Below are 20,052 nucleotides of genomic sequence, written 5' to 3'. Positions count from 1 at the left end.
TAGAATCAGCCATTTCTCCAAGGACAACTGGTTCCTTTAATTGGAGAATGGTATTGGAAACAAGATGTGGGTGTTGAGTATGTTCCCTGCTACTGGGATGTCATTGCTTCTGGGCCTGCTCAGCAGACAGAGCCGGGAAATATGTATGTATACTAACCCATGTATCCATACATCTCTATATCATCTTCTGTATCAATCTATTTGTATCTAAACATGAATTCTTACTGATGTCTCCAACTATAATCCAGTACCACATGGTTCATTCAAGCCTTCCCTCTTACTTACCTGTAACCTCTCATTCCAACTTGTAAACCTGGCTCCCACCACCTGCCATCCATTTACTTATTTTTCAATTCCAGTATACATGTAAAGCAGTTTTAGAATTCTTAACCTGTACCCTTGGGAGATACAACTGCATTGGCTTCTCAGAGCTATCCTTACTTTTGAATTTCAAAAATTAGTACCCTGACATACCTATTCATCTTTTCATACCTGCACTGCAAATTTTTTAGCTTATTTTCATGCCCTCAGACTATGCCACAATTCATTTTTTTAACTAAGCTACTAGATGACTATCCTAGAAAATGGTGATGATAAAAACTTCTGAAGAAAGTAAAGAAGCTCTTAACTATCAAAAATACTTGACCTTGAAACACTCACTTTAATCTCATTTCAAAATCTGCTTGCTCTGGCTCTAAGGATTCTCTTGTTCATTTAACTCTGGCTGCTTAAACTGTTAACAGTATTTCCCATGAACTCTATAGGCTATATTGATTTACAGTTAACTGTATATAATTTTAAAAGTTAAGTTTGGCTGTAAGTAAAGGCCAGGAAATTTATTGGATATGCAAACTCCTCAAGCGGTGAATGCAACTTGTTCTCCCTCCTCAGATCTTACTCACTACTGCTCGACTAAAACCCCAAGATGCTATGATGCATCTGATACTCTAACTTGGCCTGTATTTTAAATATCCTTTAAACTATTACTCCAATCTCCAGAATTAAGAAAATTCCAACACTACTGCACAAAAGATGTTCAGTCTCCCACCTGACCCCCACAGTATTTACCTTGAACTGGGTAAGTCCTCCCAAAAACTTCAATGATGGGGCAATTGAAGAAATATTCACAGAACATGCTGGTATCAATAGTAGCAGACATGAGAACAATGCGAACTTCAGGATAAGCCTGAACCACATCACGCAACACTACCAAAAGGAAGTCTGTCTATTAAAACAAACAGAAATGGAAAAAAAAATTGCATAAAAAGTTCGTGCTAATGAGATAGACCTAAAAGATTTCTTGTGTTATACACCCATCTCTTATCAGTGAAATTCAGTTCCTTAGGTGGCTTGTAGAAGCGTAAGATAAAGGGTTACAGTGGGATGCAGTAAAAGTATTTTTAAAAACAGTTGTAGTCTAATAGCTGTGGGGATTAGAAATGAGTGCTGTTCAGGTACGGAAGGGAAGAGAAAAAAAACAATGAGAGCAAAGACTTAATCTCAAAATTTTCAGTGAAATTTATATTTGTAGGCATAAACTTTAGGGAAAAGGGGAAAGCCATGATGAGCCAAAAATCAGTTATCTAATCACCCATAAAGCTAATCTTTCAAATGCTGAAAAGGTCCTATTTGGTTCATTCAAACAAAGTAACAGCCAAAACATTTGTTATTTAATAATGTGAAGTATCCATTAACCCACCAAACAACATAAAAGCTAAAACTCGGGCAAAACTTTGGCTGTGTGATCCTCTGGCCCATCACTCTCTGCCTCCTTCAACCAGACGACAAAACCATCCTGAATCTTTTATTATTCCTTTTCATATAGCTTTCCTCCATGTATATAGATACCTAAAAAAAATATATATATATGGAGAAATATGTTTTTAAATTTATTTATTCTTAACTTTATGGGAACACATAATATTTTATGTAATCTTTTGGGATTTCCTTTTTCACATACTACAGCACTGCTAAGATTCATCCACATATGTGTTACTACAATTATTCTGACGACTGTTTAATACCTCAATGTGTGAATATAACAACTAATTCACCAATAGGTATCTGGTGGTACCTACCGCAGGTAGATACTGCAGGTATCTGAGTTGTTTCCAGGATTTTATTATTGTGAACATTTGCTACTATGAATATTTTGTTCACATCTTCTGCTGGACATATGCAAGTTTCTATGGGTAAGTGTGGGTATGGAACTACAGAGTTAAAGGGTATATAAATGCTGAACTTCAGGAGATAATACTAAACTATTTTCCTAAGTAGTTTCATCAATTCATCCACCAAGAGCAGTGAATAAGAGATCCTGCTAATTCTCATATTCTCCAACACTTGGCATCACCACTTAAATTTTATTAATCAAACTGATATAGAGTAGTAAGTAGCTGATATAGAGTAGTAAGTAGCTTATTATGGTCTTGATCTGTACTTTCCTATTAACCAAAGAGACTGAACATCACCTCATGTTTACTAGCTAAGTATGTTTCTTCTTTTGCAAAACGCCTGTTTGTATTTTTGGCTTATTTTTCTATTGAGTCATCTGTACTTTTCTTACTGATTTGTAGGAGGTGTTTATATATTGCTATAATAAAATTTTGTTGGCTACATTGGAATCTTCTGCTTGTAGTTTTCCTTAAAGTATCTTTCGAATAAACAAAGACTCTTAATTATAATATAGACGAATATATTGGTCTTTTATTTCATGTTTAGTGCATTTCATGTTTTAAGAAACCCTTCCAGAAGATCTAGAACTATGCTACCCAGTACATAGCCATCGGCCACATGGAGCTAACTGAGCACATGAAATGTGCTTAATCTGAGTTGAGATGTGCTGTAAGTGTAAAATACAAACCATGTTTTAAAGACTTAATATGAAAAGGAGAATATAAAATATCTCAATATATTTTTTTATATTGACTACATGTTGAAAATATGTAGATACAGTGAGTTAATTTCACCTGTTTCTTTTCATCTTTTAAAATGTTACTAGAAAATTAAAAATTACATATATGGCTTACATTATATTTCTATTGGATAGTACTGTCTAGATGTTTACTTGAGTAGATCTTCAAATATTCAAGAATTTCAAAACTGCTTTGGCATTTAAATCTTTAACCATCGGAGTTGATTTTTGTATTTGGTTATAAAGTAAGGATCCAATTTCAGCTATTTCCTTATGGTTGACCATTTGTTCCCAGCTCCATTTATTAAATAGTCCATTCTCTTTTCCACTGATCTGACATGCCATCAACTCTCTTAGACCAAAGCTGCACACAACACACAATCTATTTCTACACTCTGTATTACTTCATTGGTCTAACTGTCAACCCATGCTATCTCAATTATTACAGCTTCAAATTTAAGTCCTGATGTCTGTAAAGCAAGACCTTCCATTCTGCTCTTATTCAGAAGTCCTGGTTATTTTTGGCCATAAATCTTCCCTGTAAGTATTTATAATCAGCCTATTCTGTGAAAAGCTGCTGGGAATTCGATTAGGATTGCATTCAAACTGTGGATCAACCAGGCAACAACTGACATCTATATGATCTTAAGTACTCCTGGCCATGATTATGATCCAGTCTTTTTTGGTGTTTTGTAATGAAGTTATATTCTTCCTATATAAATCATGCATGTCTTTTTTTTTTTTTTTTTTTTATAATTTTATTTATTTTTCCCCCAAAGCCCCAGTAGATAGTTGTATGTCACAGCTGCACATCCTTCTAGTTGCTGTATGTGGGACGCGGCCTCAGCATGGCGGGAGAAGTGGTGCGTCGGTGCGCGCCCGGGATCCGACCCTGGGCCGCCAGCAGCAGAGCGCATGCACTTAACCGCTAAGCCACGGGGCCGGCCCATGCATGTCTTTTTGTTGGATTTATTCTTAGGTAACTTGACACTATGTGACTACTGCACTGGTATCTTTCTAGTTGTTTTCAGCTGTTTGTTCATAATATGGTCAATGCAACTGACTTTTGTGTATTAACCTTTTATTCAGCCACATTGTTAAATTTTCCTATTCTCCTATGTCTTATAATAATTGGTCTGCAAGTTCTTTTCAGTTTTCCCCATAAAGTGACAAATTTAGATAAGGTTCATCTGAAAGAGAACATAAAAAGTTTCTGCAAAGGCATTTTTCCCTGTGAATGGTATATTAATATAGACTTGACAGTTTTTCACAGAAAGTCGACCAAAACCACTTAATTTTTCTCAGGAAAATTGCAATGATAATCCATTATGTTTTCAGTATGATTTAGAATCATTTAAACTCTAAGAACATTGGTATGTTACCATGCTAGTAAGACAATACTGAGTATTCGATTAAGTTAATTAGGGAAAAAAAAACCAAACAAACCGTAAATTGTTCAAGAGATTTTGAATGACAAAAACAGCAAAAATTTTATCCTACTGAATAGTTAAGATTTCAGATTTAAAAAGTCTGATAAACCATCCAAACTTTCTTCCTTGCTTTAGTTCAATCATAAAGGTTAAAGTTTTGCCAAAACTAAAGATGATTAACAACAATGGCTATAAAAGTATTTTCTAAAGAGGAGGTGCTTGGATGAATGTTTTAAGCAATAGCAGCTTGGTGACAGTTTGAATGACATACTGTCCATCCAATGACACCCCTGTTTGGATTATACAATTATATGATAAGTTAATTCTATACAAGTTTTGCCAAGGAACAAAAGAAGGAAGGGTATGAAATTCTAGTTTCTTCCTAATTTTGGCATGATTATCATTAACATCTAACAAGATTAGAGCTGCAAATGTCCAAAAAAGACATTATTAATTATATTAAGTTTTTAAATTATAAAAGTTATCACAGAAAAACCACAGTTCAAAGAAAAACTCATTATTAAAATTCCATGTTCTATTTAGTCATAAATCATTAGTTCAGTTGCTGAATTATGCCTAATGCTCAGTGCTAGTTCTTACGAGCACTGCAATTATATTTACTTCACAATAAGAGGTCTTTGCTTTTAGAATTCTGTGAGTTTAACGAAGGAAAAAAAGGTTCAATGGCCTTGCTAAAAACAAGGTGTCCAACATCTTAAGTGACTGAAGTTCATGGTTTTCACAGAAAATGTAAGCATGGGGAAAACTGAAATAAAGCAAAGATTCTACTTTGATTTCTCGTTGTACAGAATACTAGCATTAGTACCTTACTATAATGCTCGAGTTACTTACATTTATGTCTCTTTCGTGTATTTCATCTACAATTACATGACTGATTCCTCGAATGCCTGCTTCTAATTTTCTTAGGAGCACACCTTGAAAAGAAAATCAGAGCAACAACTGGAGATGAGTTTCTATTTTGATTAAAGCAGAGAGGCATAGAAAAGTGCAAAGAAACAAATTTCTAACAATCAACTGTGCTTCAACTAATATAACCCCAAGCATCATTTTGGGAAAGAAAGAATCACTTGTATATTTAAATTATTAAAAAGGTGATAGCATACTCTGAAACACATTTGTTTAATGAATAGAGTACTCAAAGATATAACTCTAGTAACCCAAGCTATTTCATTTTCTCTAAGCTACAGCCGGCAGCAGGTACATCATAATCTCCATAAAGAAAAAAACTGCCAAAAGTTCTACTTAAGAATTCTGAGACTGGCTCCTTGGTTTCGAGCAATTTTGTGTTGCTTTTAAGTTTTCTTCACAAACAACACAATACGAACCCCAAATGAAAGACCAAAATAAAACACATTACTGACCTACAGTACAAAACATTATACTGGCATGAGGGCGGGGAAGTACAGACTCAAATCGAACACTATAGCCACAGCTTTTCCCAGGCTCTTCTCCTCTCTCGTATGCAACTCGCTCTGCCACAGAAACTGCACTGATTCTCCTGGGCTGAGACAAGAAAAAAGAAAAGTGATTTAAAAGCTACAAAATTACAGTTACACTTTATCAGGGTTATTAAATTACAGTAGTAAATCTGTCCCATTGCCAACTCAGTGAACAACAGAACCAATAGTGATGATATCCTTGGGAAGCTCCGAAATTTATTAAAAAAAAAAATTGGGACAAAAAAAGTTACCACTTAACTCTATGACACTTAAAAAATGCTGTTTTTCATTTTGTATATAAAGTGATTTCAAGGTTTTTATAGAAAATAAAATTCCTTCACCATTGGCCCAAACTCTTAATGATATGCAGAGTGATTTTCCAGTAGGGAAGGCAGCAGAGCATGCGCAAAGAGCTTGTTCTTGTAACCGCCTACCACAGTAAAGGCGCACGTTTAGAAAATTATTTAACTGAGATAACATGGGTATTAGGAAGGTGAACAATTTCCTTCTTCGCCATATCTACTGCAGCCACCTTTCATTCACTTATTAACTCATAAAGTAAGCATTCATTGCATATTTGCATCAGGTGCCACAGAAGGTGCTAGAGACAGGAAATAAGATCACTCTTGTCTTTGATGAGCTTACACAGCAAGAAAAACTGAGTGTATATTACTGTTTCCAGCAATAAATATGCTGAACCCTAAAGCCAATGCTATAAGTGTTGGACCTTGATTTTTCTGAAAACTTTTCTGAAGTGTTCCCTATCTTCTAAATACACAAAACAATATTTACCTCATGGATACTACAGCTATTATGATGTCCTAAAGATACAGCTATGTGGGGACATGCAGATTTATAAAGACTGAACGCCTCTAAGCTGCCTCGGATTTGATTTTGTCAAAAGGTTCCTAAAGCCAGGTTGTATTTTAGTTCCTTGCTTGAAAAAACTTTTTCTGCGTTTCCTAGTTACTTAAGTACCTATATGATGATATTCCAAGCTGTGACATGACTATTTAGGAAATCAGAGGCTGATACAATCTTAAAAAAAAAAAAACCAAAAAACCAAAAACTCAATAACTTCACTAGAGCTATCAATATCCTTTGAATTAATACAAAATATGACTTATTAATTTCTATATCCCTAAAATAAGAGTCCCTTAGGATATGGGGTAACAAACAGAGATAAGTGCACAATCACCTAGTTCATATTTAGCCTATCCACAAAAATAAGGGATTAAAAGATGCCTTCTTGAACATACTGTGTTGAATTTCCCCGAGCTTATATTGTCTGGTTTATGTGCCTTGACTTGCTGAACTATGCTAGCTTTTACTGACCACTACCGATAAGTACTCTGCACCTCACTAATCCTGAATAAAAGTGTTACACGAAGGACTGAGCTCTGTATTTGTCCATCAAGAGAAGAGTTCTGCTACATACTTATGTCAGAATGTGAAAATGATATTCCACTAAAGGTAGAAAATACAAAGTTTTCTGGACCCTTTCAAGAAGTTCTTTGCATTCTATAAACAACAGGTAAATGCTCAATACTACTATTGTCCCCTTTCTCCACTTTTGTCTTTCCTACAGTTTTCAACATTTCTACTAAATAACTGGCTTCTAGAAGAATTTCAAATTTATTAGGATATTGGACTCTTCTGAGGTGTATTCATAATGCACTGGGTACTAAGGGGTTGTTTTTATCACCTTGGGGCTACTTTCAGGTCTTCGTAGTTTCCAGGCTTCTAAAAGAAATATGGACAGGAGATGGCACATTCCCTAAGCAGTACCTACTGTAGTTCTTAACTCCACTTCCCCCCAAACACAACTGTCTTAAGAGACTCAAGGAAGCCATCCATGATAGAAGTTGTTAAAATTTAAGAGTTAAAGTGCTAAAACAACCACCTTCAGAAACCACATTAGCCAAATTTCCTTGAGTATGTACAGAAAACATCAATATCAAGACTCAAACAGCAAAGAAAGAAAAGACCCTGCCATCTCCTTTCCATATTTTGTATGCTTCTCTGACTTAGCAGCTTCTAGCTTCCTCAACAGCCCTGACTGTAAACAGACAAAAATATTTAAAACACATACTAAAGAGAAATACTTCTTTTATTCATAATTGATTCGACTGGAGATCAGTGTGATTTTTTCCTGAGGGGAGTATGGCAAAGTGTATAAAAGTTAAAATACGCATACCCTTTGACCCAAAACTTCCACATCTAGGAATTTATTCCAATGAAATAATCAAACAAGTGTATAAAGATATATGTACAAGTATGTTCATCCCAGCAAATGTAATACCAAAATATTAGAAACAATTCATCATTTAAGAATAAAATAAAGGTATAAGCATAAAAATGGAAAATTATGAAGTCACTAAATAATTATACTGTTGCTCTAATACCACAATATGTTTACATAAGGGGGACAGGTTAAGATGCTGTACATGTAGCACATATACAATAAAGTCTGAAAGGATAAAGAACAAAAGTAAAAATGATTACTTCTGGATGGTGGAATCTTGAGCAGGCTTTCACTTCTTTTAAAATTTACTCTATTTTCTAATTTTTTCCCAGTGGATATATACTACTTTTACAGTCAGAAAAAAAGCAATTAAAAAGTAATCTTCTAATTCTCATGACAATTCTTAGCTCATTATAAATATTCGCAGGAGACGCATTTTGTTTGGGAGAACACTGCTTAATGTAAAAGACTACTAATAAATGTTTAAACACCTCTCTGACTGCATGCCACTTGATAGCCTATGAAGAAGTGGATCTACTTATCCCTTGAATAATTTATCCCTTTTCCCTTGATCTTCTGTGTTTCAATAACTGTCTTACATATTGTCCCACAGTGAATAAATACAAAGCAAGGCTCACTGGTAAAACGTCTATCTATACCTGCACAGCCGTCTTTTTACACATGGCTTAACTATTCTATAGTGGCTTCCAGGTATTTCCACCTCTCAGACTCTATCCACACCAGAAACACATCTCGTTAAGTCAGTTTGGTACTTACCTGAGTTACTACTATATTACACTCTGCTGCTCGGTCATTCTGGATAAAGTCGTCTAGAATAAACTGGGGAACCTGCGTGGTTTTACCACATCCAGTAGCGCCTCGGATAATGACAACTGAATTTTGACTAATTGTTTCCAGGATTTCACTTTCAAATTTCTTCACAGGCAGTAACTCTCTCTCCTGCAAGATCTATATTAGAAAAGTTACACCTCAGTCAAATTTCTCCCAATATATACATGAGAAGCAACTGCCTTAATCCTAAAAAAATTTGCTATCTCTGTAGAAACTTATTCCTTTTCAGTGGCTTAGTACTCAAAATATACTTTTTCATAAAAGAATACACATATTTTTATCTCTAATAGAACTGCCTCTTTTCACTAAATTTCTGAAGAATCTATCTTGTGGCCTTGTCCACACCCTTATTTGCCTCCGTTCTCCCTCACCATTCCATATACATTCCCTTTCCTCTAACATTTTAATGTTGCTTTATTCAGAAAATACTGAAAAACACCAAAAAAAAGAGAGTTATTACCACAAATCTCTCCACTTATAGTAACTAAGAATCACAGGCCCTTACCTCACAACAACTACCCTCAGAGGTAACTAGGATTAGCAGTTTGGTAAATATTTATCTTTGATCTTCCTTCCTAGAAAGGGCAAAATATATTATTCACTGTCCTTTTGCCCATACCTAGAAAGTTCTGAGGCTGTGGGCACCCTATGTCTAAATACTTCACAGACTTACTGCTTGCAAATCATGATCCTGTTCCAGCTGGTACATCAATTCATTCTTGAGGTCCATGCTTATTTGTTCTGGAGTAGCCTGTAAAAATGGGAAGGCAACAGTCAAACAAAAGCACGTAACTCAGCTTCAAACTGAATCCATTTTTTATCTAGACATCCTAACGAAGTATATTCACAAGTAAAACACAAGAGTCTGATCTCAAAAACAATGCTGCACTCACATAAGCCAGGGGCCCCTCATCAATGTTGCTGCTAGTCCAAGGATTCCAGTTGGACTGTGGAGGTGACCAAGGAACCACACCCACTTGGTTTTGTCGCTGAGCTGGCTCAAAGTGAGCCAATTTGCCAAGGTTGAGTACAACGGGCATAGAAGGATCATCAGGCTATTAAAAAATAAGAAAAAGAAAAAAAGCAAAACTGGTTGCTTGTCTGACTAGAGAAATTCTATACAAAGGTGAACTAAATAGCTGTATGCTTACTGGTGGCACGATCTCAAGATTTAGCTCTTGAATGATGTTTTGCAGCTGTTGCTCTAAATCCTGAGAGAGGTTAACTCTGTAAGGCTCCACCTACAGAGAAAGGATGGCCATGAAAAGCACGTAACATACATATGAGCTACTCACATCTACTATGGCAGGCTTAAGAATATACAGTCAGCACTAGGTCTATACTATTCCTAAAGCCAACACTGAGTCACTTCCCTTTTGTGAAAGAATTACTTCAACGATTATTTACTCATTACCCACTATGGACACAGAATCACGCCATTTCCATTTCTTGAGGTAAGATTCCTAAGACTGTAAATTAAACTTTAGCCAAATACTTGAATCTTACAATATCTCCTTGGGCTACTAAGTTTAAACACTCACTGTTTCTCCTTCTTTCTTCTTTGTAAGTCCAGAGTAAGCTTCAATCACTCCAAGATGGTAGAGTTGTCTGACAAGCGATAGAGCACAGGATTGTGCTGCCAGTTTTTTATTTGATCCATGTTCACGTGCAAAAATCCCTATAATTTAACGTCAGAATTACCGAAGACAGAAGGATAAATCGTCTGAGTAAAGAAACATCTTCTCATAAGCAACTAGGGGCTTAGGCACAAAAGCCGTCCTAAAATAGAGTATGCCATAGGTTCTAAAATTCTTTTTCATTCTAACTGCAAACCAAAGGCAATTCCATAAGTTCATCAAGTAAATAACCAACCATCTTTATTATAGGCTAATACTAAGACACATCCAAATCATCATCATAAAAGCAAATAACCTAATTCACAAAGCTGTCATTATTAATATAATTTGGCATTAAAACAGGAGAAGAAAACATAGTTTAACTTTTGAAAAGCAAAGGGTCAAAAAGCAAAACAATCAAAGAGTGAAAATGGGTCCAAAGTAATTATCCAGACCAGGAGTTGGCAATTTTATTCTATAAAGGGTCAGATAATAAATATTTTAGGCTTTGCAGGCCATTTGGTCACTGTCACAACTACTCAACTCCGCCTTTCAAGTGTGAAAGCATCTATAGACAATACTTAAACTAGGGTTTGACAAACTACAGGCCCAGGAACTAAAAATGGTTTTTATGTTTTTAAAGAGTTGTAAAAATAAGACAAAAATAACAATGAGTGATATACATGACCTGCAAAGCTTAAAATATTTATGATCTGGCCTTTTACAAAAGTTTGCTATCCCCTGACATAAATGAATGTAGTGGTGTTGCAATAAAACTTTTTTATAAAACAGGTAGTGGGCTGTAGTTAGTGGGCTGTAGTTGGCCCAGAGAAAGGGTTATAGCTGATCCTGGCATTAGATTGAATCTAGTACTTACTCACATCCTTAAAGAAAATGCTATATTCCTCTCCTCCAATATCATTCAGCTTTAGGAGAGATGACATAAAGCAAGGAAGGGGCACAGATACATTCCTACATAACTAGCCAACCTAGTCAAATTAATTCTGATGGTCAGATCAACGGGCTGCCAGAAGTTAGACTGCCTTTATCCTCTTAACATTTCACCCATTCAAAATAACTTATTTTTAAAGTCTAGGATAGGGCCAGCCTGGTGGCATAGCGGTTAAGTTCCCACTCCGCTTTGGGGACCTGGGGTTTGCAGGTTCGGATCCTGGGCCCAGACCTACACACTGCTCATCAAGTCATGTGTGGCGGTGACCCACATACAAAACAGAGGAAGATGGGCACAGATCTTAGCTCACGGCCACTCTTCCTCAAGCAAAAAGAGGAAGATTGGCAACAGATGTTAGCTCAGGTCCTATCTTCCTCACCAAAAACAAAAAACAGTCTAGGATAAAAATTCATCATCATCTCCTGACGATTCATTCAAAGGTTTGATTCTATCAGGAAAGTCTTGCATATACTAAATTTAAATCATTAGTGTTAGCTGCAGAATTCTCAAGCCGGAAAGAATCTTAGGCCATTCCTCTCAATTTGCAGATTGAGTCCCAGCAATGTAAGGTGTGATTTATTCAAAGTCATAAAACTTTGTTAGTAACAAAACCAGGTACACAGGGCTAGTTCCTTACTTTCAAGCATAGCACACTGCCTGCTTTAAACCTATTCTCTAAGAATAAAGAATACATGCAACAGATCTTTGCTTTCTTATTTCCTTTATGAATAACTCCCATCTATTCCTTAAGGAATAAAGTGTTTCCTCAGGGTAACTTTCTCATCTTTTCTTCTTGACTATATGACTCTTAAATGCTATACATTTGTCTTTAGGCTTCTAATCCCATCATCTGATTTACTCCTTTCTAACCCATCATCTGATTTACTCCTTTCTAAATTTCACCTAGCTAGTTATACCTGAACAAACTGAAAGTACACTTTTATGCAGAAAGATAAAAAGATGTTTTAAAGTTCTTTGACACTAGCAGACTCCTAAGTAGCCTACCATCTCTCACCCTTTGAAATATAATACTAGCATGATCTTCTTCTCACATGCAAACTGGGAAACTGGGCCTTGTAATTCATATAATTACTAATATTCCAAAATACCCTAGATACCACCTCCTACCATGTACTCTTTCAATTCATAAAGCTTACGTATATGTGGCTCAAGACTTTAATGTGAATATTATTCCACTACACAAGACTCAGAATATCACAGAAGCAGTAACACTTACTTCTGCCCAGCTGCTTGATATAAATGGTCATTTCTGCAATAAAGCTCCTGTAACAACATATACAAACAATGTTAGGAGTGTCACTGTTAGAAATTACTAAATCCAGGACTCCCAAATCAGGCAGGTTTCCAACTGCTTAGGTAAATCACAGTAAAAAACCATTGTAAACATTTATTTCTGTTCAATCCTAGAACAAATGAAGTATTGAAGTAAACTTTATATAATGGACATGGCACAAGACAGCTATAATCAAAGTTGATGAGCCACTTGTTTATGAAAAGAAAATGTTAGGGTTTTAGATTCTATATTTACTTACTCTCACTCTTATTCCAAGGGTTGCAGTCGAATAGCTAGAATATATTCAATGAAGAGGAATTTTCCACTTAGCTTGGGGAGAAAATTAAAACAGGCCCCAAACTCTTTAAATTATAGGTGTGATTATTTTAAGATTCCTTTGAACGGGCCACCCACTAATAACTTCAATCTGTTAAGCTAAGCTAAATATATGCATGCATGCACACATACACATGGACACACAAACACTATGCATATATCAGTGGCTCCTGAGGCAGGGGGCTGGTATCTGCCTGCAGTTGGAAGCAGCCCTTGATAACAAAAAATTTAGTTTACTTATATCACATCTATTTAATTCAGGTGCTGGAGAACAAAATATTTTTGAAAATTCTAAGTAAAATTGCTAGCAGATTCCAGAGAATGAAATTCAGGTTTTAACAAGGGACAAATCGCACTTTGAAAACTACGCTTTCTGACCCTTCTACCACTTAGGCACATTCTGATCTGGACTTTGTGCTGTGAACAAAAGGAGGTGAGGCTTAAGAAAAAAATAAATGTTAAGACTCCTTCCTATACCTCTTGTGAACTGACCTTCAGGCACAGCGGCTTCAGGGGTCAAAGGCCACTGGCTTTCAGGGGAACAACATCCACCCTTTCATTAATGACACCGATGCCAGTATGTTTCTCAGCCAGGCTTAAAGTCAGCACTCAATCTCATTCTCCACCACCTAGGGGGAACAGCGACACCAGAAATCAGTTTACAATAGTTTCCCATGTGATTGCTTAGTTCAGCCTAAGCAGCAGCACATGTGTGTATGAACACAGACCTCTGGTGTCGCTGTCTGTTATGCCTTTAAATAAAAGACATGCAAGGAGCAATGCTGTCCTAGCTCCCCCAACTGTCTTTTGCCTCCCTCATCGTCATATCCTGAATTCTTCAATTGTTTGTATCAAATATCAATGATAAGATACTGATAACAAAAAATGTTTACAACAACAAGCTTCAGCCACACTTATCTAACAGCTCTTAAGGTCACCAAGAGCTACTAAGCCCAATCAGTTCAGAAGGACAAAATATTAGTAAAATCATCAATAAATGTTATCTTTTCTTTAAAACCTGTGAAGGTTTTTAAAAGTCTGACATCAGAATTAAGTATTTGAGAATTCAGGATTGAACAGTTGGCAGCAGAGGGAACCATGCTCTGAATATCATTTTGACCACAGTGTCCAAGTTTTACTACAGTATTCATTATTTTAGGGCTGTCAGATGCACCCAAGAAATACTCTGATTTTCAAGGAAAATACTTATAATGTATTTTTAATAATTTATTTCATATGAGGACAGCAAATTAAATCATCAAGAATTCCATTATAACTTTCCCTCCCTTCCAATAAAAATATAGTGCCCCCAGTAGAGTCTAATCCATATGAGCCTTCCTGGGAGTAATAACTACTACACCTTGGAACGCTCTCAGGAAGAACAGCAAGCAGGCTGAGAAACATACTGTCACTGCTACAACGACCTCCCTTTATGTTCAGTTTATAGATTTAACAGAATAAAAGTAGGCTAATTGAACTCACAGACTGAGGCTATCCTTCAGCTTTATAAGCCCTTAAAACTCCAACAACAGGACTCTCGAGAGCAACTTTTAAAGCTGAAGGGAAATTTGGATCTAGATGCAATGCAATCTACCTCTCAGACTCTGGAACTTGTGTCTAACTTGACCCATTAAAGAAATAATCATTATAACTGCCTCTAACAATATCACAGTGAATAAACTCACCACCTCAGGCTGATTTTTAAGTTAATTATGGATAAATCACCACTTGTGGCTGATTTTTGCCTCTCCAATTCAAATGAGAACCTTAAAAGTCTAGCAACACAAAACAGCAGATTTTTGCAGAACTTCTTACACAGCTAAAATCACACTCATAAATGAAACCATAGTAAACCGCACATTACAAATCAATGACAAATTTTCTTGTGCAAAGTATATATCTTCTCTTCACAATTTGTTGCTAATCCACAAACTGAACCAGATAACATGTACAAAAATAGAACAATGAATACACAAAACAACCCTAAGTTACTACAGAAGGCAAAGAGTGAAACAAGCAAACCTGTTGTGATCAGGACCCACTTGGGTGTACTTATATTCTCCTTGGATCTTTTCTTTTTGGAAATACTGGTTCAGACGAGCCTTAGCATTTTCCAAGGTCCAGTTTCCATGAAGCCCAGCATTTAAATCCACTTCTTCTGACTCTAGAGTCTGTTGAATCAATGACAATTACATTTGGCTACACTATTTTTAGTTTAGTTATGCATATTTAAAGCACAGAAATTTATAACAATACCTTCTTTGTACCATCCTTTATAATGCAAAAGCTGTTTTTAATAGTTTCTAATCCTAGTGAAAACCGAGCCAGAATTAGTTTATACTGTATCTGATGGCCCTATTGTATAAACAAGCTATTAGTTAATGTACTGTATTTAAACTGTTCCTGGGAAACCTTTGACAATTTTTTTGGTACTGGTTTTAACACTTAAGTGGAAAAGTAAGATGTTCTATCAAGACATTTTTACTATGAGTGCTCATGAAATGAGGTTTACTGAGGTAACTACATTTCCTATAAAGCAGATAAGAAAACCTATTATTACCACCAGGAAAAACACTGTTTTATTTCACAGGCAAAGCTAGTGACTAGATGTAACGGTTAGCTTAGGTTTATGGTGTCTTCTATGTACAAGCAGTCTCAACCACTTAAAGCAATCACCGAATTACTAAGTTGCGAATATTTTAAATCTTGCTGTGCACTAAGTCCTAAATCACATTCCTGGAGTTGAACATAGGGTGATAACCTTACCGCTTGTACTTCTTGCTCTTCCTTTCTTGAGTAATAATCCTTCAAGTTGGCTCCTCGATCCCAGGTGGGCCCAGGAGCACCATAGCCAGAGGCCCCAACTCCAGAATTATTTTCTATTAAGGAAAGAAAATGCTTGTTTTCTTGAAGAATCAAACTGTAAGAAGATCTTAAATATTTTAAAGAATATTCCTAATTTGGGTTTTGGGACTTCAAAATTAGAAATTCAAGGTTTCAATGAAATGGGCCCAAAATCTCCATGACTTACTTGAAAAGTGTTACATGACTGAAGCATAGGTCTAAATTGCTAATTTCAAGGCTGCTAGGCAGGAGAAAGCAACTAGTAATGGTCATAAGTGATTGACAATCCAGCATACATTATCAATGTAGCTTTACGTTTCATTTGTTACATATGTAATAAATGATTAAATGATAAAATTATTTCTTTGCTAAATATGACCCTGAAAGTAAGCTAACTGCCAGTGCTGGTGATGGAAATAAGAGGCTGAAAAGGTGTAAGAAAGTGATGAATGAGACAGCAGAACAAATAAAAACAGTAGTTAATATTGACTATTAACTCTAATCCCTCTTCTAACATTTAATAAACCCTACACGTTTATTACATGCTTTTTAAAAAAATTACTCCTCACAACAATCTTATAAAGTAAATACTACTGTTATTCTCATTTCATAAATACCAGATCTGAGATTTAAAGTAATTTGGCCAACATTCGAGTTGATCCTGATCTCAAACATCAAAAATTAGTAAAAGCTAACAACAGCAAAGATTTAAGCTGTCTCACACTTTATAAGAGAAATTAAATGATCTGGTGGTATCTGCAAATTTATGAAGGGCTTGGATTCTCTCAACATTACGAGTTTACTGTAGTTATTTCTTTCTATCCAGGTGAGAAAGAGAGATGATGACCAAGCAAGATGGTGTATACCTTATTCTCAGTCATACGGAACATTCACGTCCCTTACCTGCCTTGATAGCCAGATGTGGAGGAAGGGGTCCTCCCATGGTTGTTGTTAAACCTCCGCCAGTATTTGCTGTGGTGTCAGGTGTATCAGTAAGTGGGGATGCAGGAGGTGCTACCTGCAAGAGGAAAAGTCAAGGCAGTGTCACTAATTTCGCCTTCACAGGGACTAGCAAATTATTTTATATTTAAGAGGCCCTCATGTCAACTCTCCTCTCCCCATATTAACATTTTTGTTTTCAGTGATTACAAAATATTACATTCTCATTTCAGGCAGAAACGAATAAGGGTAGCAAAAATTATTCATAATTTTCCATCTGGAGATTATATATATAATGTACACAAATATAATTTTCCACAAAAAATGGGATCGGGGGCTGGCCCGGTGGCGCAAGCGGTTAAGTGCGTGCACTCGCTGCGGCGGCCCGGGGTTCGCCCATTTGGATCCCGGGCGTGCACTGACGCACCACTTGTCAGGCCATGCTGTGGAGGCGTCCCATATAAAGTGGAGGAAGATGGGCATGGATCTTAGCCCAGGGCCAGTCTTCCTCAGCAAAAAGAGGAGGTATGGCAGATGTTAGCTCAGGGCTGATCTTCCTCACACACACACAAAAAAAGGGGATCAGTTTATGCTGTACAGTTGATTTACTTTTTCCACTTAATATCTTTATACATATACTCAACATTCAAGAAGTATGATAGGAGCCTTTTACACGGTAGACATTGTTCTGGGTTCTGAGGATAAAACAATGAACAAAACAGACAAATGTTCTGTATTTACAGAGCTATATTCTAATTCTATATTCCTCTAGAGCTAGACAATAAATACATACATAATACGTCAAGTATGATACAATACTATAGAGAAAATAAAGCAGAAAAGAAAAATAAGGACCACAAGAGAGCACTGTTTAAATAAAGTGAACAGGGAAAGCTGCACTCATAAGGTGACATTTGAGAAGAGATATGAAGCAAGGGAGGAGCCAACCGAGAGAGATTCTGGGAGAACAGATTTCCAGAGAGAGGCAACATCGAGTTTCAAAACAAATGTAAAATATTTTTCGTACATCATCTACTTCTTTAAATATTGCTCTATGTGAATGTTAATGACTTACTACTCCATTGTATGGATGTACTATATAAAACTCAAGCAATACCAAGTTGATGGACACTTAGATTGTAGTCGATCTTAACTTATAAAACCACGCTGCCATAAACTCCTTGTACTTTGGCTTATTTCTTTTAGGAAAAATTCATAAAAGTGAAATTCCTGGATTAAAAGGCATGAACACTTTAAACAGCACATTAGTGCTCTACAGAAAGGTTGCTGACTTCCATACTTGTACCAGCACTATATATGAGAATCTATTTCCTCACATCCTCTCCAATTCTGGCAATTATAGCATGCATGTTACATCTTTATCAATATTAGTTTTGTTTTTTATTATAGCAACCTATTTATTTTGACTTAAATTTTCTTTGCCCATTATTCTCTGTGGACATTCACTGTTCTCATTAATTTCTAAGAATTTAACATTTCAGTGATATTCACTCTTTGTTATACAAGCTACAAATAATTTTTGTCCTTTTCTGCCTGCGACATCCTCCATAAAATGGCCTTTACTATCCTGAGACATGTTCTATATTATTTTCTAACACCTATGTTTTTCATTTTGGAGCTAGTATTACGCAAATTTAGTTACTATAATCTTAAAATAATTAAAATTCTTTATTAATATGTGGTAGGATTGGCTAGTACTTTTAACTTTTTCAAATTCTTCTTGGCTATTCTTCAGTAATGATTTTTCCTAATTAACTTTTTAATCTAATTTATGAAATATGTTAAATTTATATAATTTACTCAGGGAGAACTGACTTCCTTATGAACTCACTGACATCTTATAATAAGACGTCTCACCCAGAAACATAGCATGGCTCTATATTTCATCAAGTCTTCTATCTGCTGAGACAATTCTCCATGGATACCTTGTGTTTCTCCAAGTCTTGTTTGACCATCTTTTCAAGGAGGTTTAAATAGCAAATTACCTTGGAAGACAGAGAGAATATCTTCCTCCAAGCAGGAGGCAGATCTGTTTCCTAAGGAGGATAATGAAGACAGGTGGCAGGTTTGCCAGCAGCCGCTTTTTAAGACTAGGGGTTTCCTAAGGTCAAAGTACCTCAGCTGTGATACAAACCCACTGTGCCCTCAGCATCCACCTGGACCTGCTTCACTCTGTCCCCAAGAATCTGGGGACAAGTGGGAACCGATGCAAACACGAAGCTCATGCTGCCTGCTATCCCATGAGTAATAACACCCTTTGTCCTGACTCAGAAGTCTTGTGTCTTCCGCCAGCATCTATGAAACTGTGGCAGGCTGAACTGTTAGCTTCCAAGTATGGTAAAATCTCAGACTCGAGAGTTCTCGACATTATCCTTCAGTAAAAATCTGTTGCGTTTTCCTTACAGTTCCCACAAACTACATATTCTTAAGTTATCATTTTTACTACTATAGTGAATAGGATTTTTTTCCAATTCTTTATAATACTTACACCTTTTTTTTTTTTAATTTTTTATTTTTTCCCCCAAAGCCCCAGTAGATAGTTGTATGTCATAGCTGCACATCCTTCTAGTTGCTGTACGTGGGACGCGGCCTCAGCATGGCCAGAGAAGTGGTGCGTCGGTGCGCGCCCGGATCCGAACCCGGGCCGCTGGCAGCGGAGCGCGCACACTCAACCGCTAAGCCAGGGGGCCGGCCCTACACCTCATTTCTTTCTCTTCTTCTATTACATATGCCTCTTATACCTTTTTATTTATTGCATCACATTGGTGATAGTAGACACCTTGGTCTTCTCTTAACCTTACAGAAATTCCCCTAGGGCAGTGCATCTCAAACTATCTGCGATGAAGAACTAGCTTGAGCTTTTTTTCCCTAATCCATTGGGAACAATATTTTTGTAAACTATACCAAAAATGAATTGCTAGAAATATGAAAGACATTCAAAATACAAGCCCATGTTTTCTAATTATTAGATTCAACAAATGTAAAATTGCTGTCACAATACCGTAAGTGTTTCTAAATGCTTGCTCATTTCTGTACTTAACTCCTCACAAACTGTAACACTTTGAGCAGCACTGCTCTAGGACTCAATTTTATAAGTGTTTACTATTATTCTTAGATGATACCTTTTATATGTCAAGAACGTATTTTTC

The 20,052-nt window shown here is 36.2% G+C and overlaps 1 protein-coding gene across 2 annotated transcripts in view; it reads right to left on the bottom strand.

Moving 5' to 3' along the window:
* The window catches only part of DHX9 (DExH-box helicase 9), a 59,192-nt gene that overhangs the window by 23,110 nt on the left and 16,030 nt on the right, over positions 1-20,052 (bottom strand). Inside the window, exons 4-15 of one of the 2 annotated variants that reach the window (XM_004424951.3) lie at positions 16,847-16,961; positions 15,866-15,978; positions 15,122-15,270; positions 12,707-12,753; positions 10,443-10,579; positions 10,053-10,142; positions 9,795-9,956; positions 9,575-9,652; positions 8,827-9,018; positions 5,727-5,868; positions 5,197-5,279; positions 1,069-1,225 (exon numbers count right to left, since the gene is read on the bottom strand). In XM_004424951.3, the coding sequence (XP_004425008.1) occupies positions 1,069-1,225; positions 5,197-5,279; positions 5,727-5,868; positions 8,827-9,018; positions 9,575-9,652; positions 9,795-9,956; positions 10,053-10,142; positions 10,443-10,579; positions 12,707-12,753; positions 15,122-15,270; positions 15,866-15,978; positions 16,847-16,961 (1,465 nt within the window). Of the gene's footprint in view, positions 1-1,068; positions 1,226-5,196; positions 5,280-5,726; positions 5,869-8,826; positions 9,019-9,574; positions 9,653-9,794; positions 9,957-10,052; positions 10,143-10,442; positions 10,580-12,706; positions 12,754-13,591; positions 13,728-15,121; positions 15,271-15,865; positions 15,979-16,846; positions 16,962-20,052 lie in introns of those variants that run through there. The other variant, XM_004424952.3, reaches the window with a different exon arrangement.

Source organism: Ceratotherium simum, chromosome 2, assembly GCF_057802395.1.
Source record: "Ceratotherium simum simum isolate JZ-2026a chromosome 2, ASM5780239v1, whole genome shotgun sequence".
NCBI classification, from domain to species: Eukaryota; Metazoa; Chordata; class Mammalia; order Perissodactyla; family Rhinocerotidae; genus Ceratotherium; species Ceratotherium simum.
This window is presented reverse-complemented; position numbering and strand designations above follow the sequence as displayed.